This window comes from Protopterus annectens, chromosome 1.part2, assembly GCF_019279795.1.
Source record: "Protopterus annectens isolate FY-2018-M chromosome 1.part2, PAN1.0, whole genome shotgun sequence".
Taxonomy (NCBI): Eukaryota; Metazoa; Chordata; order Ceratodontiformes; family Protopteridae; genus Protopterus; species Protopterus annectens.
This window is the reverse complement of record NC_056727.1, coordinates 232,013,665-232,038,919: the sequence shown is the minus strand read 5'-3', so window position 1 is coordinate 232,038,919 and position 25,255 is coordinate 232,013,665. Positions and strand designations below refer to the sequence as shown.

Here is a 25,255-nt window from a genome sequence, read left to right as displayed (position 1 = left end):
TGTCCAAGGAATGTAGTAGTCTTTCCCCTTTGTTTTGTGGATTAGGATAAAAGGTAGGTAAGTGGATAGTCTGATTCAAAGCTACACTCGATACTACCTTTGGCATAAAGGTAGGGTTGGTTTGTAAGGAAACTCTGTCCTGATGGAAAATGATGAATGGTTGTACCGCCATGAGGGCCTGTAGCTCCGAAACCCTGTGAGCTGAGGTGATAGCCAGAAGAAAGGCGGTTTTCCATGACAAGTACTGTAACTCTGATGAAGAAGCTGGCTCGAAGGGAGGAATGGTCAGCTTTTCCAATACGAAGTTGAGGTCCCAAGCAGGGACCGGTAGTTTCCTTGGGGGTTTTATATTCTTTGCCCCTCTGAGGAACTGCCTTAAGAGAGGATGAGAGAATAAAGGAGGATCTGTGTTGTATTGTGCAGAAATGGCTGAAGTGTGGATCTTGATGGAGGAGAAGGAAAGTCCATTGTTTAACATCTCAGCTAGGTACTGTAAAATCTGAGGTATATTTATTACCCTAGGATTCTGTCCTTTCTTTTGATTCCAGGCACAAAATCGTTTCCATTTGGCGAAGTAGGCTTTTCTAGTAGAAGGTCTTCTGGCTTCCAAGATGACATCCTGTACCTCCTAGGAGAGGAGAAACTGTTGGGAAATCAAGGAATTCTCCATGCAGCTAGATTTAGAGTTTTGAGATGGCTGTGAAGAGTTTTGTAGTTGTGCTGGGACAACAGAAGAGGGACTAGAGGTAGGGTCCATGGTGGGGAATGTGTCAGGCTCTTCAGGAGCGGATACCAGTGTTGCCTTGGCCAGTCTGGAGCAATGAGAATCATTTTCGGCCTCTCTGCTCTGGCTTTTAATAGAACTTTGGGCAGCAGAGGAAGAGGCGGGAAGGCATAGACTGTTAATGTTGCCCAATTGAAGGAAATTGCGTCCACTTTCCAGGCCTGTGGATGATAGGTCCTTGAACAAATTTTTTTCAACTGGCAATTTCTGTGGGAAGCAGAGAGATCTATGTCTGGCTGTCCCCATGCTTGAGTTATCTTTGTGAAAATTTGAGGATGAAACTTCCATTCGTGTGGATCTGTCATATTTCTGCTTAGATTGTCTGCCAGTGTGTTTTCCTTCCCTGGCAGGAATTGTGCCTGTAGTTGAATTTTCAATTCCAGTGCTGTGTTCCATAGGGTCATGGCTTTCCTGCACAGGGGGTATGAATGAGTTCCTCCCTGTTTGTTTATGTACCACATCACTGTGGTGTTGTCTGTCCTTATCAATAGCTGGCTTGGATGCAGTAGGTCTTTGAAGGTCATAATAGCCTTTTGCACGGCTAGCATTTCCTTTTGGTTGATGTGAAGGAGCTTCTCTTTTCGTGCCCATTTTCCCTGAATGCACTGATCTGTCATGTGTGCTCTCCAGGCGTAGTCTGAGGAGTCTGTTGTGATGATTTGAGTTGCTTGAGGTACACAGAAAGGAAGACCTGTGTTTCTTTGGCAAGCTTGAGCCCACCACATAAATTCCTTTTGAAGGCATGGAATGAGTGGTATAATTGCTTCCAAGCTGTGGCTGTGTTGAGACCATAAGTTTTTTAGGTACCATTGAAGTTTCCTCATATGCAGCTTTGCACATGGGATTAGTAGGGTGCAAGATGCCATGAATCCCAGAGCCTGCAGGACTTTCCTTGCAGTTAGCCTGGTGTAAGTTGCCATTTTTCTGAAGTATTGAGACAGTTGCCCTTGCTTGTCTGGCGTGAGGTAGGCCATCTGGGTGGTTGTATCCAAGCTGGCACCCAGGAAAATTATTTGTTGAGAGGGTATTAGTTTTGATTTCTTTTTGTTGACTGTGTATCCCAGGAAATTCAACAGTTTTATTACAAACGCCAGGTGCTGCAGTAGTATGTCCTTGCTGTCCGCTTGGATCAGGCAGTCGTCCAGATATGGGTAGATTTGTATCCCTTGTAGTCTGCAGAAGGCGATTACTGATGCCAGGCATTTCGTAAACACTCTGGGAACAGTAGATAAGCCAAAGGGCAATGCAGAGAATTGGTAATGGGTTGAACCTGCAAGAAATCTGAGGTATCTTCTGCAATCTTGTCTGATAGGGACATGCAGGTATGCCTCCTTGAGGTCCAATGTTACCAGCTAAGGCTCCTTGCCCAGCATGGGAAGAAGCTGCTGTAATGTGAGCATCTTGAATTTTGGCACCTGTAGATATGTGTTTAGGATGGCTAGGTCTAAGATAGGTCTCCAATCTTTGTCTTTCCTTGGTACCAGGAATAGTCTCGAATAAAACCCTTGACCTTGTTCTTTTGCAGGTACCTCTTGAATTGCTTTCATGTCCATGAGAGCTGAAATTTGTTTTTGTGCCTCTGCCCTTTGATTTTGTGGCAGGTATGGCATGCCTCTCATTTTTGGAAGGGTGTGAAAGTGAAACCTGTAGCCTCTGTCTATAATGTCCAGAATCCATTTGTCTTTTGTAACAATATGCCAATTTTTTGAGAATAATGTCAGTTTTCCGCCCAAAAGTGCTGCCATTAAAGCTTTGCTTGGCAGGTGTAGGGGGAAGTCATTGTGTCTGTTTTCTAAAAGACTGTGATCTATCTTCTCCACCTCTTGGGGTTGGTGCTTGCCACTGTCTGGCTCTGAAAGATCCTTGAGGTTGTCCTCCTGTATCTGCCCCTTTGAGGTCTGTCCTTGGCTGGAAAGGACCAATTTTTTGAAGGCCAGTTTCTGCTAAAACGTGGAGGCTGTACCTGCAGGAAATCTTTCACTGTTTGCATTGATTTCACTTTTTCCTCCTTTTTCTTTAGCACCTCCTCTGCTTTAACACCAAACAATACATCTTTTTGAAGAGGTGCATCTAATAATTTAGCTTTGACATGATCTGGTAAGGTTTGCTCTTTGAGCCAAGCATGCCTACGTATAACAGACCCCGTAACAGCAGCTCTACATGAGGCCTCTAAAGCATCAAAACCACACTGCAAGGTATGTTTACCCACTTGCTCTGCACCATGCAACAAATCCTGCAACTCTTTTAAATCTGGTTGTTCTGGTTGTGTCATCTTGCTTTTCAGCTGAGATATCAAAAACTGTTGATACTTTAACATATGGAACTGACAGTTTAATGCCCTCATGGTTAAAGTGGCCGAGGTGTACACCTTTTTCCCCCACCTTTCTAAAGATCTGGAATCTCTCTCTGAAGGTAATGGGTTTTTAGCAGTAGAGGCCTTAATTCCCTTTGGACTCTGTGAAATAGTTTCTGGGTCAGCAGTATGGCTTTTATATAGGAACTGGTGAGAATCAGGAACCCGGTAATACCTGTCTGGCTTAACAGGAGCTGGAGGCAAAGAATCAGGATTAAGGCTGGCTTCTGTGTACACATCATCCAATATATCTAAAACAGGAGGGATAGCCAGAGGCCTATGCTGGGAGAGCAGAAGAAATTCCCTGAGCCTTTTCTTGGAATCTGAGTAATCTTGGCCTTCTCAGTGAAAGTGTTCCCTCAATGTATGCAGGGTTTCCCCAAAAGAGAAGTCCTCAGGGGGGAGACCAAGGGAATAGACTCCTCTGCATCAGAGTCTTCGAATAGAGAATAGGCACAATCCTGGTCCTCAGATAGTTCTGAGGTAATAGAAGCTTGATCTGAGGAAGGGTAGTCTTCCTCTAATCTGGGCGTTTTGTCAGAGGGGGGTTGAGAACCCCTGATAAGAGTAATCAAATCCTCAGCCATTTTAAGCATCTGTTTTTTAGGCATGGTGCCTTGAGAGGGTGTCTGAGGAACCTGTTTTTTGGTTTTCATGGCTGTTTTAGATTTAGTGAAGGCTTTAATAGAGAAGGAGGAAGGCCTGAAGACCCCTTGAGAAATGGCAGGCCTGTCTAAATTCTGAGTTTCCCCGCCAGGAGTGGCGTCGGTATCTGTAGTAGGAATGGGGGCCGAGGAGCCTGCGACCTCGGGTACTGAAGACACCGGTAATGCATCGTCATCGCTACTCAGGGGCTGCGTAGGCGCCTCACTGAGTACCGGAGAACCGGTAGTCGGCCTTAGCGTGGTATCAGTAGGTGGTGCGGACCTCGTATGTCGGTCCTTATCTTTGCGTTTTTTGCTCAAAACTGGAGTCGGAGTATCCGACGACATAATATAATAAAATTTTTTGCCAAAAAAGTGAAGGGCGAACTCTGCCCGACGCTTAATAGTGCGTTTGTTGAATCTAGCACAAAAACGGCAGGCCGAGACGTCGTGGTCTGGGACTAAGCAAGGTATACAGTAAGAGTGGAAATCCTTATGCGGTATTTGCTTCCCACATAAAATGCAATTATTAACTTTGTCTGACATCGGTCTGAGGCAAGAAAAGTTTCCCCAACGGGGTACTTAGCTTTCAAGAAGACTTCGGCTGAAATACTTTCATAAATCTCACGAGCTGGCCGACCGGCACTTGCGAACTGCTTCTGCTTCGGGCACCGCGTGGCAAGAAAGACTGAAAAAAATGGCGTCGGCTGCCTCTTTTATACCCCTGCCGCACTGACGTCAGGGAGGAAGCGACGCCGGACCTAGACTTTGGAATTCGGCCGACCGAGGACCCGCTTGACGGCAGGATAACCCATCTGTTATGACTGCAGCTGTATGCACGATGAACATCTTCCCTAATAAGGTGTTTAACAGAGTTCTGGAAGCAAGCTGACATAGTAGACTGACGACCCTAACAAAAAAGTACTTTCTCATACTACTCAAGAAAGAACTTAAGATGGCATTAGTAATTGTCCCACTTGTACCACCAACACTCTGATGTCTCGGTGGAAAGGAAACAGCAAAGCCATGGGGGGGTACAGATCTTTGTAAAGCAGTCCAGCCATGAGAAAGTCCAGAAGTTATGACTGCAAAATTGCTTATTATGATGAACATCTCTCCATTTATCTGATTTGCTCAGAGTCACACAGAGGACAAATGCAGAGACTGCAGGAATCAAATCCTTAACTACAGGATGAAGCACAAAGCCTTAATCCTCTGCAACAAATTGCCATCAGGGTAGTTTTCTTGAGATGGAATGTGTACAGGAGAGTAAGGTTTACCTGGGATGAAAAGGATGGTGAGAATGTTTTGCTGGAAGACTGCTTTCATTGTCAATGCTCTTGTAAACCTGGAACAGAAACATTCAAATCAAGGAGTGCATGTAGGACAGCATGGTGCTGTGTTTTGCAGCTGTCTGGACGTAGCACTGTGATGGCTGATCCACTATGGGAGTTCACAATGCATCCAAACAAATAAAAAGGAATGCAAGATATTAGCAGAAACTGTTACGAGAAAGAAAAATCACAGAACAAGAGGAAAAGATTTACACATTTATACTTTGCTAACATGTAATCTGTTAATCACAACAGACAATCTAAAACAGAAGTCTCTAAAAAGGATTCAAGCCTACTGTTAAAATTTTAAGTAATGGATATTTCATTCACATTTATTATATACCACAGTAAGTAGGATTTAATCTGTACCACCTGTAGTGCTATTAAGCAACAAAGCATGCTCAACAGAAACTTCAACTAGGGCGAACCAACTTTTCTGCTAATGGCATGTAAGGGGACCACAGGCGACCTGCTTGACTACTGATGTAGTGGAAACCAGGGGTATTACCTCATGGTCACAAAGATGACACAGTGGAAGGCAATCATAAGTCAATACCTATCTACAGGATGCCATCAAACACTGCAGCTTGAGAAACAATGACCAAGTGAAGTACTTAACATGGTGAGCCCTCCTTTGCCAATGGACCACACAAGATGACTTCTTACCCTCTACTTGGTTCATTTTCTGATTATGACATCAGTGATGGGGTCTAGACAAGGACTGCCAATTTCAATGAGTGCGCCAAAGAAGCAGCTTTTGCCTGGTCAGAATAAATTATGGAACAGACTAAAATATTCATAGAAAATCACTATTAACAAACTAAAATATTATAGATATTTATGAATTAAATAGGTACTTCCATAAATAGGCAGCAAAATCCAAAACTCAGTACACAAAGGTATGACTACTCTGCAAATATGTACAAAAAGTTTCAAAAAATGGTGTCAAATCAGAATGAAAAAGCCGAAAGCTATGAACAAATGCAGATATAATGGAGATTACTCCAGATGCCTAAGGTAAAAAATGCAACCAAATAAGGTTGCCTAAATCGCAACTTGAAATTAGTGCGATTAAATACTGTGAAAGTGTTACTGACCTTAATGAATTAGTGCACAATGGTTAAAATATATTGCTGCAGTAGTACTTAAGCAATGCTTAAATGTTAACCCTTCCAGAATTTTATCACAACTTAAAAGTGTTTAAAGACCAGAACAGCTCTTATGGGTACCATACTGTAAGAAACTTAAAGGTACTAATGCTACAAAAGAAGAGGGTGCACACAGAATTACAAGGGAATTAACAAAATGTCCTAAGGCATCCTAGAATGGACCCTTAAAATTTTGCAATTAATCAGTAAACACAATTTGAGCAGTAAAAAAGTAATCTGAGTCTATTTAACATCAGAATACTAGGGAAAAGCAATTACATAAAAAAAAAAAAAATGTTATAGACCATGTTACTTCCATTCAGACGTGAGAAATGAGAGCACTACATCTGTCTATATTTTGGATTAAGGTTACTTAAATAAACTTATGTGCCATAAACTCGGTGCCCATTAAGCAACACATTCTATAACAGACTTAAGGTTTCTTTCTTCTTAATTTACATCCTAATTCAACAGGTAAACAAAATATAGTACAATATTTACAAGTTCTTATGTTGGCCTTTACAAACCTAGCCATGCACCTTAAATCATTTGGGTCCCAAGTATCGTACGTGTGTGTGTGTGTGTGTGTGTGTGTGTGTGTGTGTGTGTGTGTGTGTGTGGGGGGGGGTCATGTTAGCAGAAAGGTAGCTAAGGGTTTGTAGGGTGGTGTTAGTTAGGATAATAGATTTCTAACAGACTGTCTCTGTTCATATGGGACATGGGCACCAGACTGGGGGGTAAATTTACACTTTCCCATCCAACTGTCAAGGTTTTGATCAAATAGGGTCAGGGATGGACTTTGTTTTACATGGATGTGGAGCCTATTCCACACTGCAGGGATACTTTGGGACACACATCTGTGTCTCCAGCACATTCTGTTGATGTCACAAACGAAGTTCAGATCCCTGTTTATTCTGCGCATGTGTAACAGATCCATCAGGGCTAGGTTTGAAGAAACCCTGTAAGCCAGGCAAAGATTCCCCTCTCAGCAGCCCGCAGGAGACTGAAGACAGAGATCCAGCCTTTAAGAGTAGGACAGGGTATTAATGCCCTGAATTCCCCTGTTTGAAAACCTTTGTGGGCATTCCAATTGATGCAAGTGTCTGGTTAGGTGCATGCCAAAGGGGGCATTGTATTCAATGATAGGTCTGATAACAGCTGAGCAGAGTGGTACCATAACATCCTTGTACCTGAATACCATGCCCTTACCTATATAAGTTGGGCAACAGAGTGATTTTCTTAATTTTCTTTGCTATATTTTGGTCAAAGGCCAGATTGTGGTCTACATATGTTCCCAGACCCCCTACTAGTGGGTCAACTCTTACTGGCATTTTATCAATGGAGTAATTAACTTGCATTGACAGTTTCCCAAAGGGCAATATAATGCATTTATTTTGGCATTGAGTTGTGGACCATGGCCTTGGCACCAGCCATTTTTGTGTTAAATCCATCTGCAAGACATTTGTGTCTTGGGGGAATCTATAACAGCTCCCAATTTAAAGTCATCTGCGAATATGGTGAGTCAGAGGCCTTTAATGTTAACCTCGACTTCTGAAAAGTAGCTGCCAAATAAGAGCGGGACCAGCACACAGCCTTGGGGTACTCCACTGGTGACCAGTCTCTTGGTGGAGGTGGTCTTACTGATCCTGACTTCTTGAGTCATCTCTGTCAGCCAGCAGGGAATCTAGCGAGTTATAGAAGGGTTTACACCTAGCTCAGAGATCTTGTCAACAAAGCGTGAGTGGGGTACTGTATCAAATGCCTTGGCTAGATCAAGATACACAGTATGCACTCTTTTACCCTTGCCCATTGCTTGGTGACCCTCTCAAAGAAGTCTGCCAGGTAAGTAGGCATGACCTTCCCTTAAAGGGAAACTGGGATGGGTCCAGTGTCAGTAGGTTGCCAGTGTCCTTGTTTATAATTTCCATGATAATTTGTTCTGTGGCTTTGCATGTTAGGCCTGTTAGATTGATGGATCTATTGTTCCCTGGGTTAGTTTATGGTCTACCCTTGTGGAAGGGAATGATTGTTGTGGTCCTCCATTAACTTGGAACATAGTCAGTTTCTAGGCTGTAGCTAAAGAATACCTCAAGTAGTCCAGACAGGTCATGTTTCAGACTGGTCAGGAGGCAATTGGGAATGTTGTCGGGACCCACGGAGGCAGAGTTATTTGCTTTAGCAAGTGCTGCCAACATTGCATCCAAGCTGGTAGCTAGCGGAAGTATGCTGGAGGGGATTACACCTGGTGGAGCTGGGAAGACTCTGAGCAGAATTTATCAGCCAGTAAATTTTGCTGCGTCATCCTCATTGGTGTAGGTGGAAGCATTCACCACCAGTTCAGCACACTGTTGTGTGTTAAGTCTAAGGTTCTGGACATAGTTGAAGAAGTCCTTCTGATTGCCCTTAGTCTATGAGGCTAATCTGATCTAGCCTCTTTAAAATAAAGAGAACATAACTGGGTTTCACAGTGCATCTGAGATTTTTTGCTGAACTCCACAAACTTGGAGAGGGGTGCAATTTTACAACAGCAAAATTTATTGGCTGAAGATGATTCTAGTCAGTGGATAGTATTTCAACCATCTGTTTGCTTAGACAAATGATGCAGTAAGGTCAATCAGAAAAAAACATGGGCAGAACACTTTACAAACAGATGGTTCCCAGAAATACTATCTGTGCTATAACATTTACAAAGCATGGAAGTCTCCAACATCTAAAAACTGTTAAAAGGAGTTTGAATGAGAAGACTTACTTTACTACATTATAATTAAAAATTATAAGTTCAAAAATTATGAATGATTTCTTACAGTCACTTAATCTTGTATCAACAAACTTACCTTTATGAGGTAGCGGGTGATATCCCTGCCAGCTATATCCAATCGCCTTGTGAGATGAGGAAGAGAGAAGCCTTCATAAACAGGGCAAATATGGGTCACACCATCACCAGAGTCTACAACCACACCAGTTAACAATCCTAAACAGAAAAGTAAACATTAGCATTTATCATCTGCAGCATTCCGAAAGCTGCAAGCGGTATCAATTACACCTAGTAAACCTGCAACAGAATTAAAGTATTCAATTAACAAGCAAACAAGAACAGTCAAAAAGACATCCACTTTGGAGTTAACAGGATACATACATAAATAGTGTGTGTATACACACACACACACACACTATATATATATATATATATATATATATATATATATATATATATACATATATACATATATCTCTACACATACATATAGCAATTTTTAAACAAAACACACTCATTATTAAATATGTCAGAGTGATCACAATTCACTGTATTATACACATTCTCCCAAATCAGTTAGGACTTCTACTAAAAATACAAAGCTCGTAAACTTAACATATTTAACATTCAACAAATCATGAGAACAGTGTAACTTGCATAACTACGTTAAATAAAAACATTTAGCAAGTACCTGCTTGAGCAGCTGTTAAGCAAGGTAACATCTAATTATATTAAATAAAACATACACTAAACCTGTATACACATGCAGATAAAATACACCTTTAAAAACCTTATAAAAACTGTATTTAAGTGTCCTAGTTTTCAACATTGGTTTAATACTAATATCATTAAGCTCAGGAAATAGGTTAGCAGCCAGCCTCAACTACCAGGCAACCTCTCTGTTGTCCAAAATGACCTCAGTATCACTTCCCTCCCTTACTCAACCCATAAAAATTCTCATTTTTCTGAATGCCTGTATAAAGCACTATATCACTCCTTTCTTCTCACTGGACAACGATCAGACACGCTTCTCCCTCAACTGCCAACAGATCATCCCCACATAAAAAAATCACTTAATGTGCTTTTCTCCCCTGGCCTCTGCTCAAAATGGGCTTCTACCCAGTCGGATTTTCCCAATAATCAAATGTCAATAACTAAATAAATAAATGTTAGACATGTCACCATGTGTATGTGCGCGTGTGTATACACAAATGCATAGTTGTCCTTAAGTTGGTCAAATGTGCATACTGTGGCAAAAGGGAAATACTGCCACAGCTCAGCTATGTGGAATTTTGTAAATAATATGTCATTTGTGAAAATTAATATGATTTATATAGAAGTGTGACAAAAGGAGATACAAATTTCCAGATAGCTGTGCTGGCAGTAAGTGGTTATGTGTCACTTGTGAATGCCAACATGCTTCATATAAGATTCGTGTGCTACAACTGTGTTAGAAAGTACAGTTGTGTACACTTACCATAAATATATAAATAAAAGGAACTCTGCCCTTAGACAAGGAATGATAGGAATAATTGTTTCCAAGTCCTGAGAATGTTGGCACCAGATGCTTTTTTTTTTTTTTTTTTTTTTTTTTTTTTAAGTACCACTGACGTTTCCTCATATGCAGTCTTGCATATGGAATTAGTAGAATGCATGAGGCCATGAACCCTAGGGCTTGCAGTATTTTTCTTGCAGACAGCTGGGTTCTGGTGGCCATTAGTTTGAAGTAGTTTGTCAAATAAACCTGATTTTCTGGAGTAAGGAATGCCATCTGGGAAGTTGTGTTCAAGCTTGCTTCCAGGAATACAATCTTTTGGCTGGGCACCAGATGTGATTTCTTTTGGTTGATGGTGTACCCCAGAGAAGTTAGAAGTCTCTTTACAAATGCCAGGTGCTGAAATAGCAATTCCTGACTGTCCGCCTGAATCAGGCAATCGACAAGTATGGATAAATTTGAATTGAATTTTTCTCTGCCTGCAATATGCAATGGCTGGAGCCAGGCACTTTGTGAATACCCTGGGCGCAGTAGATAAGCCAAAGGGAAGTGCCGAGAACTGATAGTGCATAGAGTCTGTCCTGAAATGTAGACATTTCCTGCAAGATTCCCTTATGGGGATGTGCAGATAAGCTTCTTTTAGGTGTAGGGTGACTAGCCAGGAGTCCTTGGGTAGTATAGAAAGCAGCTGTTGTAGTGTAAGCATTTTGAATTTTGGGACCACCAGGAAGGTATTGAGAATGGACAGGTCCAGGATAGGGTGCCAGGAGCCTTCTTCTGGGCACAAGGAACAGTCCTCTTTGCTCTATTGGAACAGGTTGAATAGCCCTGATACTGAGAAGAGAAAGTACTTGCTTTTGAGCCTCTGCCCACTGGTTTGAAGGAAGGTCTGGCAACCCGCTTGGGGTTGGCAGTGAGTGGAAGTAGAATCTGTATCCCTGGGATACAATGTTTAGGACCCATCGGTCCTGGGTAATGGACATCCAATTTTTTGCATGCAGGGCGAGTTTTCCTCCTAGGGGTGCAAGTACTTGGGATTGGCTGGGAAGGATGATAGGCAAGTCATTGTGAATTTTTTCCATAAGGGGGTGCCTTACCACTCCCTGTTTTTGAGGGGGGAGCATTCCATTGTTTAGATCTCTGTGTACCCTGAGACTGTAGCCTTGGTGGTCTGTTGCCCCTTGGTTTGGGCTGAGAAGACCTGGTAGGGACTAGAAAGAACCAGTTTTTTGAAGACCAATGCCTACTGAATCTAGGTGGCTGTACCTGTAAAAAAATCTTTAACAGTTTGCATAGATTTAGCTTTTTCCTCCATTTTTTTTAAACCTCTTCTGCTTTTGTGCCAAACAAACGCTCCTGGTTTAATGGAGCATCTAGTAATTTTGCTTTGACATGGTCTGGCAAGATTTGTTCCTTCAGCCAGGCATGCCTTCTTAGTACAGACCCAGTGACAGCAGCCCTGCAAGATGCTTCTAAGGCATCAAAACCACACTACAAAGTATGTTTACTGACTTGGTTTGCAGAATGCATTAACTCTTGTAAATCTTTATTTTCTTCAAAATCTGGAAGCAACAACATTTTTTGTTTAACTAGTTCCATAATATGCTGCTGGTACTTCAACGTGTGAAACTAGCAATTTAAAGCCCTGATGGCAAGAGTTGCAGAGGTATACACCTTCTTGCCCCATCTGTCCAAAGCCCTTGAATCCCTGTCCGAAGGGGTAGGATTTTTGACTGTAGTAGCCTTAATACCTTTAGGTCCCTGGGAAATGGTCTCTGGATCCACAGTGGGATTCTTAAAGAGAAATTTGTGAGAGTCAGGTACCCTGTAGTACCTGTCAGGCTTTCTAGGAGCTGGTGGTTAAGTATCAGGAGTAAGACTGGATTCCATGAAAACATCATCTACAATATCCAGGAAATGGGGTATAGCTAGAGGCCTGTGCTGAGGCAAGTCTAAAACTTCTCAGAGTCTCTTTTTGGACTGTGGGTAGTCCTGGCATTCCCAGTGGAAATGCTCTCTTAAGGTATGCAAGGTTTCACAAAAAGAAAAGTCCTCTGGAGGGGAAGCAGAGGGAACAGAATCCTCTGCATCTGAATCCTCATACTTAGATAAGGGCATGTCCTGGTAATCAGAGGCATCAGAGTCATCTGACTCCTGATCTGTTGAATCAGAAGGGAAATCAATTCTTTGTCTTTTAGAGGGGGAAGGCTGGCTTCCCCTAATTAGAGTTATAAGGTCTTCAGCCATTCTAAGCATTTGTTTCTGTGGCATGGGACCTTAAGCATGTGCTTTGGTCATCGGTTTTCTAGGCGTAGTGCGGACTCTGGGCCTGGGAAACTTGGTCATTTTAATCTGAAATGAAGTAGTCAGTTGAATACGGACATCGGAAGGTCGGAATACACCCTCAGAAGCCGGTGCTTGCACAGCGGCTCTGGACCCATCCAAGGTAGAGACATCCGCAGGTTCCATAATCAAAGAAGCATCTCGCAGCATACTGGACTCTGAATGGGTCTCAGCAGAGGCCTGCGAATCTGTAGAAGCGGTTATCAGGGGCTGCAAATGCCCCTCACTGAGTACCGGCGGACTGGCGACTAGCTTAATGGAAGCGTTGTTGGCAGTTTTCGACCTCTGTGGTCTGTCTTTATCCATACGTTTTTTTCAGAAAATCAGTAGTCGGATGGCTTACCGAAGCCATTTTGGAATACGGAGAACAACAGCGAAAGAATTTAGCAACAAAGATAACCTGAAGATGAATAGTTCGGGCATTAAACAAGGCACAAAACAGACAGCGAGGGACGTCGTGGTCTAGGCCTAAACAGGTGACACAGTAAGAATGAAAATATCTGTGAGGTATTTGCTTTCCACAGGCAAGACAGTTGTTAACTTTTTCTGACATCAGTTAGAGCAAGAAAAAAGAATCCCCAACGGGGTACTTAGCTTTAGAAGACTTCAGGTTTGAAAGTCGAAAAATGAAAATTTTAGGTAGTGGCCGACCGGCACTTGTGAACTGCTTTTGCTTCGGGCTCCCGCGCGGCAAGAAAAGCTGATGTAATGGCGTCGGCTGCATGTTTTATACCCGACGTCATGGAAGATGCAACAGCATCCGACACAGAAATCCAAAGAGTCTGATATTCGGGCTGACTGAGGGCTACCTGCAAGCAGATAACCCAAGTGTGATGACTGCAACAGTGAAACACGAAAAACATCTGTATGTTATGTACTGAGCTAAAATGTAACCACAGCATACTGCACTGGCTTAGAACAGAAATGTATATAAACTATTGTAATTGTGTGAATGTATATATTTTTAACAGTGGAAACTAGAACATAGCGGGTTAACTTGCAAAACATCACGAAAATAGTTGAATTTAAATTGTTTTACGATTGTGCTATAAAAGTTATCTTTCAGTTTCCGTCAACAGGATAAAGGATGTCTACACTAGGGAACTCAGTGTTGTTTTGCAAGTGTTTTCTTGTTTTATGTCTTCTAGCAGTTGCAAACATCTGAAGGCTATGTATTTTCAGAGAGATATTAAATGTGGGTAGTTTCTGACAATGGGGGGGGGGGTTAAGCTTGGGAACTACAGTCAGACGACAAAAGGTGATGTCATCTTAACTAACCCAGCAGTAATATTTGATATTAATTTAAGAACTCAGAGAGGGAGAGAGAGAGAGCATTTTATATTTTGTCTAACAAGAACATCCACGCACCTCTGTACTTGCCTTGCTGTAAGTTTCTAAAGCATAGTAACTCTCTTAGATTTAGATGGGAATATAGTAAAGTATAGCTTAGATGTTGTCTTCATTTATTTGTGACTGTCCTGCAATGTTGTTTTAAATATTTCCTGTGATTTTGAACTCTGATGTAAACGATTACTTAGTGAGTAATATCTTGTTGTTTTATTATTTATTATTAAATATATTTAAACCTTTCTATTGTGGCTGGTCTGTTTAGAGATATTTAAGCTCTTAAGAGTACTTGCATATCTATTTGGCGACACTGTACAGGTCACTTCTAAGCTGCCTTGCTCTTGGTCAGACTACTATTTGGATTAATAGTAACTTTACACAGTAGGACTGGACACCCTTTGCTAAGGACCTTAAAGTAGCTGATAAAGAGTGGCTAGTGGAAGTCAGAACTACCTTATAGTCCGGGCAGAAAGGGGCATAGGTAGTAAACCTGTGCCAGACTTTCCCAGGCACACGCATGTGTGTGTGTCAGCTACTTGGGCAGAGACACAAAGCACTGGTTGGACAACAGAAGGTACTGGAGATCTTGGTTTGGCCACTCAGCTGAGACCTCAACCCTATAGCTGTGCCAGTGGGAAGTCTTATTGGAGATCTGGAGAAAGAGGGAGAAACCAGCCCCAGAATGACTGTGATTTCTGCATGCTCTCAAGGGAAAATGCATTTTGGTGTGTGTGTGTGGTGTGGTGTGTGTGTGTGTGTGTGTGTGTGTGTGTGTGTGTGTGTGTGTGTGTGTGTGTGTGTGTGTGTGTGTGTGTGTGTGTGTGTGTGTGTACATGTCATGCTCCCAGTGTGTACATTCCCCACCGCTGCCAGTGGTGAGGATTGAAGCTCCTTGATTACTTGGCCAGTGCAGGGGCATCACACATACTATCAACAGCTTTAATGCCTGCCCAGCTTGGTTGACAGCAAAGTTGTCGACATTGGTGTGAGACTGCTATAATACTGGGGTTGGGGAAGTTGATCTTTCCCTGGTATTGTGCAACCTCTGTGTTGGTATATATGGGTCTATATCACTTTGTGGAATCACTACTGAGGGAACATCTATTTGCTGAAACTCTTTTCATCTAAGTAGCTTACCACTGAACAGCAAAACTTTCCTAGAGCAAACCAACAGTTGGCTACCACCTGGAACTTGTCCTTTTCCCCACTGTAGTGCGATCTCAAAATTGATAATGGGGGGGGGGGTGGAGGGCAAAGCCCCCAAATTGGGAAGGTTTCAAATTTTATATTTTTTTCAGTCAATTGGTTGGCTTACTGTTTGTTTGCTTTAGTTAAAATGTTGATTAAAATGGCATTCGATGATCAGTGGCTTCAATAAAAAAAAAGTCTGAAGAATAGGTGTTGGCTCATTAGTGATTCTAAGTGATACAGACCCAGTAAATATAATTAGAATGGGGTGTGGGGGTGAGGGGGCATGCCGCCATCTGCAAAATACTGTTTGATGCACTGCAAAACACTGTTTCTGCATGTTTTGAGTGTGTCTCTCTCAAGAGTACACTCTATGCGAGGCTGACCCCCCCCCCCCCACATCTTTTTTGGGACAATGTTTTTCACATCAAATTTTGTGAGTTTTGAAAATGTACTTGGATCCTTGAATCTAGCTTTCTTTCTCCCTCTCTCTAGATTACACATACATACATACACAAACAATAAACACACACATATATATATATATATATATATATATATATATATACACACAATCAAAGAAACCGGAACAGCCACCAAAAAACAGCACCGCACCACAAAGTAATAGCAGAAAACCAAAATCAGTGCTGTTGCAACAAGACAATCCACAAAACACTGCTGTGACTCGAACAGTAACTTTAATAAAATAGTAAGACTTAAAACATCTAAGAAACTTATAAAACTGGCAGATAAGCACTTTCAGGTATAGGATTACCCTTCATCAGATCTGTTAAACTAATCAGTAATGTCAAAATTAAAACTTTCAATCAATCAACATTAATGTTTCAGTTTCCACCCTTTAAGGGTGGGTTTCAGTGGGAAGTACAAGTTTAAACGATCACCACCTCTCTCTCTTGGTCAGACACCACTTTAAATACTCTCTCTCTATATCTATATCTATACATACATATATATATATATATATATATATATATATATGTATTTATATAAAGAAAGTACAGTTGTGTACACCTACCATAAATGTAGATGTTTGAGTGTCTTCACTGTTGCAGTCATAACTGTAGGCTGGTCCTGCCGGCAGGCAGCCCGAGGTCAGCCAGAATCCCAAAGTCTGGGTCCGGCGTCGGCTGTATAGGCTAGTACCCTGACGTCAGTACGCTTTGGTACATAGCCCTCAGCCGACGCCATCTTCTCCAGCCTTTCTTGCCCTAGATGTCAGAAGTCCCCAACAAACCAAAAATGAATCCAACAAGGAAACACAAATACTCCATAAAAAAGGAAAAGAGGGGATAGGAGGGAGGGAAACCCCGACTGCAACAGTGAAGACACTCGAACATCTACATTTATGGTAGGTGTACACAACTGTACTATGTTCTTCGTGTTTCACTGTTGCAGTCATAACTGTAGGGTGGAATCCCAAAGCAGTGTAAAAGGGAGGAGGCTTTAGATAGAAGAAGGGGAGGCAAGAATACCCTGCAAGACAGCAGAGGCAAAGCCTGCCCTGGACTTGGAAAACAAGGGGAGATTGTAGTGCTTGGAAAAAGTATGCACAGAACTCCAAGTGGCAGCTTCCAAGATATCCTTGGTAGGGACTCCTCTGAGGAAAGCTGTAGAAGTGGCAGCTGCTCTAGTAGAGTAACTTCTAATGGTACCTGGAAACTGTTTCCCATGATGAGTGTAACAAAATCTGATTCCATAAGCAATCCATTTGGAAATAGTTTGTTTAGAAATAGGTTTCCCAAGAGAATTGGAAGCAAAGGAAACAAACAATTGGTTAGACTTTCTGAAATCTTTAGTCTTGTCCAGGTAAAATCGTAACTGTCTGTGCATATCTAATGAATGCAAAATCCTTTCCCCTTTGTTTTGAGGATTTGGAAAGAAAGTAGGCAGGTGAATTGTCTGATTTAAAGCCACTTTCGAAATCACTTTAGGCATGAAAGTAGGATTGGTCCTCAAGGATACTCTGTCCTGATGGAAAATAAGGTATGGTTCCACAGCCATGAGAGCTTGCAACTCTGAGACCCTTCTGGCAGAGGTCAATGCTAACAAAAGAACAGTCTTCCAGGATAGAAACTTAATATCTGAAGATGCAGCAGGCTCAAAAGGAGGCAAAGTAAGTTTTTCTAAAACATAATTAAGATCCCAGGCAGGGACAGGAGGGGTCCTTGGAGACCGCAAATTTTTAGCCCCTCTCAAGAACTGCTTCACCAAAGGATGAGAAAAAAACAGGAGCATCAGAACTGAAATGCGCAGAGATAGCAGAAGCATGAATCTTAATGGAAGAAAAGGAAAGTCCTTTAGATAAAAGTTCCGAAAGGTAAAACAAAATAGAAGAGAGATCAGGTACCTGAGGATCAGAACCTCGGTCCTGCATCCAAATAGAAAACCTCTTCCATTTAGAGGCATAGGATTTCCTAGTGCTAGGCCGTCTAGCTTCCAAAAGAACATCCAAAACTTGTTTGGGAAGACTAGAAGGAATCAAATTCCTTTGAAGAGCCAAGCTGCCAGGCAAAGGGTCTTGAGATTGGAATGTAGTAGCTGACCCTGATGCTGGGACAGAAGCGAAGGGTTCAGTGGGAGAATCAAAGGAGGTCCCGAGAACAGGAGCTTTAAAGTTGGATACCAAAACTGTCGAGGCCAATTTGGAGCAATCAAGATGAGGAACTTGGGCTTGCCCTGTTTTATTTTCAGTAATACCCGAGGTAGTAGAGGAAGAGGAGGGAAGGCATAAACTGAAAGGCTTCTCCAGCTGAAGGACAGGGCATCCACTCTCCAAGCTGTTTTGTGGAAGGACCTGGTGCAAAAGCGAGGCAGCTGATGATTGAGATGGGATGCAAACAGATCTATCTGGGGACATCCCCAAACTGCAGTAATCCTGTTGAACAAGTTGGTGTCTAGCATCCATTCGTGAGGATCTGAAATGTTTCTGCTCAGGCTGTCTGCTAAGAGATTCTGTTTTCCTGGAATGAAATGAGCCTGGAAATGTAGATTCAAATTTAGAGCTGTGTCCCATAAACCCATAGCTAGTCTGCAAAGGGGGTAAGAATGAGAACCCCCCTGCTTGTTGATGTACCACATGACCGTGGTGTTGTCTGTGCGAATTAGAAGAGGGCCTGGTTGAAGAAGATTCTTGAAGGCTAGAAGGGTGTTTTGAACTGCCAACATTTCCTTCAGATTGATGTGCCAGTGAAGATGGTCCTTTGTCCAGGTTCCCTGCTGGCAATTGTCTAGAAAGTGTGCTCCCCAAGCATAATCCGAAGCGTCCGTGGTTAGGATTTGAGTAGGTTGAGGAAGACGAAAAGGTTTTCCTTCGTTTGAAGTGCAAGCCCTGGACCACCAGAGGAACTCCTTCTGAAGGCAGGGGATCAGAGGAATCAGAATATCCAGATCGTGGTAATGCTGTGACCATACACTTTTCAGATACCATTGAAGCTTTCTCATGTGAAGCCTTGCATTTGGAATCAACAGAATGCAGGAAGCCATGTAGCCCAGAGCCTGCAGGAATTTCCTTGCAGTGAGCTGAGATAGAGTTGCCAAGGTGTTGAAAGTAGAAGCCAGCTGAATTTGTTTTTCTGGAGTGAGGAGGCCCTTTGTAAGGTTGTATTTAAGAGGGCTCCCAAGAATACCATTTGTTGAGAAGGGATCAAATGTGACTTTTTTATGTTCACTGAGAATCCCAGTAGGAGGAGAAGACGTTGAACAAAGTCCAGATGTTGAAGCAGAAGATCTTTGCTGTCTGCCTGAATAAGGCAGTCGTCCAAATAGGGGTAAATCTGGATCCCCTGAAGTCTGCAGTAAGCCACTACTGGTGCCAGGCACTTGGTAAAGACTCTGGGCGCAGTAGATAAACCAAAGGGCAGAACAGAGAATTGAAAGTGCCTCGAACCTGCCTTGAACCTGAGGAATTTCCTGCGTTCTTGTCTGATGGGAATATGTAAATAGGCTTCCTTTAAGTCCAATGTCACCATCCAGGCGTCCTGAGAGAGCATTGGAATTAGCTGTTGCAGAGTAAGCATCTTGAACTTTGGAATTTCCAAAAATTTGTTTAACACAGAAAGGTCCAGAATAGGTCTCCAAGAGTTTTGTTTTCTGGGAACCAGAAACAGTCTTGAATAAAACCCTTTTCCCATTTCCGAGAGTGGAACAGGCTCTATGGCTCTCATGGCCAGAAGAGCATCCACTTGAGTTAAGGCCTCTGACCATTGAAGTTTTGGCAGATCTGGCCAACCGTGAGTCCTTGGCAAAGTGTGAAAGTGGAATTTGTAACCTTTTAAAATCACGTCCAATACCCATCTGTCCTGGGTAATACGAGTCCAATTTCTGTAAAAAAGAGACAGTTTTCCTCCGAGAGGGGTGTCCAAGTGAAGGGGTCCGGAAGCCCAACCGAGAGAGTCATTCAGTTTGCTTTCTTTGAGATTGGGATCTGTCTTCTCCCCTTCTAGGTGAAGAAGCAGTCCATTGTCTAGATCTGTAAGAGGCCTGGCCCTGACCACGGCCTCTGGAGCGCCTATATCTTCCCCTTTGAGGCCTGTCAGACGTGGGAAAGGACCAATTTTTAGAGGGCCAATTCCTGGAAAATCTAGGAGGCTGAACTTGCAAGAAATCTTTAACAGTCTGCATAGACTTTGCCTTTTCCTCCATCTTTTTAATAACTTCCTCAGCCTTAGATCCAAAAAGAACATCTTGTTGAACAGGGGCATCTAATAACTTAGCCTTAACCTGTTCAGGCAAACTTTGTTCACGAAGCCAGGCATGTCTCCTAATAACAGTACCAGAGGCAGCAGCCCTGCTAGAAGCATCCAAAGCATCAAAACCACAATGTAAGCTATGCTTGTTAACCTGTTCAGTAGCATGCAAAACATCCTGAAGTTCCTTATCCTCTGCACAAGCAGGAAGGGAAGCAAGCTTTTGCTTTAAAACAGACAAAAGAAATTGCTGATATTTAAACATATGAAACTGGCAATTTAAAGCCCTTACAGACAGGGTAGCAGAAGTATATACCTTTTTTCCCCACCTGTCTAAAGCACGAGAATCCTTCTCAGAGGGAATAGGATTTTTAGAAGTAGCAACCTTAGCAGCCTTAGAGCCCTGAGAAATAGTTTCAGGATCAGCAGAAGGGTTTTTAAATAAAAATAAATGAGAGTCAGGAACCCTATAAAATCTATCAGGCTTAGAAGGAGCAGGAGGCATAGAATCAGGGTTCAAATTAGCCTCAGTAAAAGCATCATCTACAATGTCCAAAACAGGAGGGATAGCTAAAGGCCTATGCTGAGGAAGAAGAAGAAATTCTCTAAGCCTCTTCTTGGAAGCAGAATATTCCTGTCCTTCCCAATGAAAATGTTCCCTCATCTCATGCAGGGTTTCCCCAAAAGAAAAATCCTCAGGCGGAGAGGCCGAGGGTAAAGAGTCCTCAGCATCCGAATCCTCATAAGAGGGAAAGGAATAGTCCTGATCTGAGGAAGAAACAGAAGATACAGAAGCCTGGTCAGAGGAATCCAGAGTAACATCCTGTCGAGGCCTTTTCTCAGGAGGGGGGTGAGAACCCCTAATCATTGTAAGCAAATCTTCAGCCATCCTCAATAATTGCTTTTGTGTCTTGGGAGTGGATTCAAAAGCAGCTTGAGCTGGAACTTTAGACTTAACAGGAGTCTTTGTCTTTGCCTTTGAAATTGTAATGTGAGTAGGCCTGAAAACCCCCTCAGAAGCCGGTACCTGCACAGCGGTTCCGGACCCATCTGAAGGAGCGACGTCCGAAGGTCCTGCAGCAGTTAAAATAGTGGGCCTTGATGGCTCCCCATGGGAGTCCGTATCGGCCATCGCTTCAGAAGTGGCGGACAACAGGGGCTGCAAAAGCGCCTCACTGACGACAGCCGAACCGGACGCTGGCTCCAGCTGCAACGAGTCCTGTTTGGACCTCGGCGGCCTGTCTTTGTCTTTGCGCTTCTTCTGGACTCCGGTAGTATCCGACGACATTCTATAATTGAAGCGTCTGCCAAAATAACTTAAAGCCCAATCGTACCTGCGCTTGATAGTACGAGAGTTGAACCTAGCACAGAACCGACAACAAGAAACGTCGTGGTCAGGGCCTAAGCAAGGTAGACAGTAAGAGTGGAAATCTTTATGAGGTATTTGTTTCCCACACGCTATACAATTATTAACTTTTTCTGACATCGGAGGAACAAGAAAAAGATTCCCAACGGGTACTTAGCTTTGAGAAGAGAAGTAAGAACTTCGGACCGACAACAACCAAATACGCTGTTCGATAATCGCCAACCAACGACTTGCGAGCTGCTTTCCACCACACGGCAAGAAAGACTGGAGAAGATGGCGTCGGCTGAGGGCTATGTACCAAAGCGTACTGACGTCAGGGTACTAGCCTATACAGTCGACGCCGGACCCAGACTTTGGGATTCTGGCCGACCTCGGGCTGCCTGCCGGCAGGAGCACCCTACAGTTATGACTGCAACAGTGAAACACGAAGAACATCTTGTGTCCATTTGATTCATGTACATGTTTTGACAGGGAATTTTTAAGATCTTTTAGACTGTAATCAACGATAGATATCCTTTCTTTAAACTCTCTCACAGTCTTACTTACATAGAAACATGTACAGCTGTCGCATGTAGCAAACCTTTAGTAGTACAGTTGGGTCTATATCAAATAGTCAAACTGTCATAAGTTCAACTATGTAAATATCGAACCCGGAAGTTCGAAATGCAAGAACTTCGAAGACTCAGAATAGCGATTTTTTCCCAGGGGGAAAAAAAAAAATCACTGTTCCGGTAAAAAAATGGAAAAAAAAAATGAACACTTCAAACTCTTCCTAATGTGGGGCACTTTGCCCCCAACACCTCCCCTACTAATATATACCAACTCCGAGATTGCACCACAGTGGAGGAAATAGCAACGCCGCGGAAACGACCCACCAGATTTTTTTCCCTGGGAAAAAATTTGGTGTTCTGCAGCTTTGCTATTTTGAGATTTCAAACTTCCCAGTTCGAAGTTTCAGCATTCGAACTAATAATAAAGACCCATACAGTTAGCATTCAGCTTCGGTATAAACATAAAATTAATAAATGTTTGCTTGAAGTCTTGTTCTTTGGATATATATTTGCAATTAGAATGACGACATGGATAGGTTCCTTACCTGCTGGACTGTATCTTTACAAGCGCTACATTTTTCTTAGAAGTTTTAAGTCTTACTATTCTTAAACTTCCTGTTCGAGTCACAGCACTGTTTTACGGACTTGTCTTGTTGTAACAGCACTGATTTTTTTTTCTCATATTACTTTGTGGTGAGGTGCTGTTCCTGCTTGCTTATTTTGGCCTTTTTGCTTGTTTGTAAAGAATAAACCCACATGGCAGAAGGGATTGAACAACTATCTCTTGAACTGGATTATTGTCCTAAAATGAATTTAGGAGTGAAAAAAACAGAGAAGAGTTATATTATTCAGCAAAAGATTCAGTTATTACATTTGAACTTTAATGGGATGAATGTTTCGGTACGTGAATCAGATGAGGATTACTTTATATTTATGAAACAGATGAGGGAATTGGAGAACACTTTTCTTTAACTTAAGTGTCTGCAGTGGCAAGGTTTCCATTTGGAAGCCTGTTTACATTACAAGATTGCTCCAAGGGGGTTGAATGCGTTACTAATGCCCATGTATGGTCGGACAAGATTTCAAGCACCCATTTAATGATTTTACGTTTATATCAAAGCTGTATGCTGACTGTACTACTAAAAGTTTGGTGTACTTGGCTACATGCAACAGCTGTACATGTTTCTATGTAGGTAAGAATGTGAGACAGTTTAAAGAAAGGTTATCTAAGCATATCAGTGATATCCTTTTGAAAGGTTTAAAAAATCCCCTGTCAAAACATGTACATGAATCAAATGGAGACACGTTCTTTTTAAAACTATTACAAGTGGTATTCTAAACCGACGTGGTGATCATAATCACTTAGAATTTGCAGAAATTAAATGGATAGGAAGATTCCAAGTACAGAGATATCCTGGTTTAAACTCATACTGAAGCCCACCCTTAACTGGCGGAAGTTGGCAGCATTAAAGTTCATTGGTTCAAAGTCTTTTTTAATTTTGACATTACTGATTAGTTTAAAAGATCTGATGAAGGGTAATTAATAATGTACCTGAAAGCACCTATCTGCCTGTTTTAAAAGTTTCTTAGAAATTTTTTTAAGTCGTACTATTTCATTAAACTTCCTATTCAAGTCATAACAGTGTTTCGTAGATTGCATCGTTGTAAAAGCACTGACTTTGGTTTTCTCATATTTCTTATATGTACAGTAAACTCTCAGTTAACCAGAACTCTCAAGCAACCAGAAAAAAAATCAAAGAAATACAGTACAATATGAACAAATTCAGTTCGTCATGTGTTGCACTTGCCCCCCCCCCCCACAGAAACGGAGTTTACATTTTTAGAGTTTTAAGTTTTAGAAAGGAAGATGCAAATAAAGTCCCTCTCCCCAACCTGAGAACAAGTAAAACCAAACAAATTAAATCAGTAAAATGTCAACACTCGCTCCATACTCACTTTGCATCAGATTGCACATTCTCTCTCCAGCTTTCAAACCGCTCTCCAGTTTCTCACACACTTTCGCTTTTGCTTTCATACATGCATTCACTCTCTATTCAATTCATTCAATTCCAATCCACTCAGAGTGCCACTAAAAACCGTTGTGTGCCACGCTTTCTAGCACAAAAATGAGTTTAAAATATTATTATTCTAGCCAGGCTTTTAATTACTGTATTTCAATATTAAAATCAAATCAATACAGTGTCTATGTTATGGTATAGTACAGGGTACAGTATTTGTCAGGTCTATTTTTAATAGTAACTCTCAAGCAACCAGAAACTAAACTTATCTGGCATCTACCAATCCCCATGGCTGCCAGTTAACTGAGAGTTTACTGTAGATGTAGATATATATATATATATATATATATATATATATATATATACACACACACACACACACATACATCTATATATATATATATATATATATATATATATATATATATATATATATATACATGTGTGTGTGTGTGTGTGTCAGTGAATATGTGAAGATACGTGAAGGCTGCCAGCCTAGCCAGATAGAATTTTGTAAATAATTCTGTCATTTGTAAATATTAATGATTAATGTAAGCCACAGGCATGTTCTCTTAAATGGGGAAAAATGTTGGTAAATATTAAACTTCAAAAATATAACAGTGCACTCTGCTGTAAGAAAGCCAAGTCAAGCATTTTATGACTGTCTTTGATGTTTAAAGTTGGCTCCGATATGTCTGGATGAAAGAATTCTGCCTATTGTTTTCAGACCAGAGTTAATGGCTAGAATTTGTATGTATAAATGTCCTTTATTGCTCTTGTTTCTGACCTGGTGTAAAGAATGTCCATGTAGTTTCTCTGCTAGCCTGGAAACACCAGAGAAGTTAAGAATGATGTCATGTGAAGCAGCTCTGTATTATCAATTTAAAGAGAGATAACCAGACAGCTTAGAGCATTTTGTCTTGAGGACATCCAACATCACACGTCTTGCTCTGTACGCAAGTAAAATTTTAGAAATGTGTACTCTGATATAGCTAAGAAATAGAAAGATTACACTAATTTGTTTTTCTGTGATGTCAGAACTTTTCTACAGTATTATTTTAAGTATTTCTCTGTGATCTCTGAACTCTTGACTGGCACTGTGTAGTAAGAAGTATTGTCTTGTGCTTTTATTATTGAATATTTTTAAACCTTTCAACTGTGGCTCTTTTGTGTGGAGATAATTTAAGCTCTAAGTGTACATTGCAGGTATACAGTGATGCTGT

At 41.8% G+C, this 25,255-nt stretch overlaps 1 protein-coding gene across 2 annotated transcripts in view; it reads right to left on the bottom strand.

The window, feature by feature from the left end:
- The window catches only part of ACTR2 (actin related protein 2), an 848,078-nt gene that overhangs the window by 295,435 nt on the left and 527,388 nt on the right, over positions 1 to 25,255 (bottom strand). For both annotated transcript variants that reach the window (XM_044055728.1, XM_044055739.1), the window contains one exon: positions 9,098 to 9,234. In XM_044055728.1, coding sequence (XP_043911663.1) covers positions 9,098 to 9,234 — 137 coding nt within the window. The remainder of the gene's footprint in view (positions 1 to 9,097; positions 9,235 to 25,255) is intronic.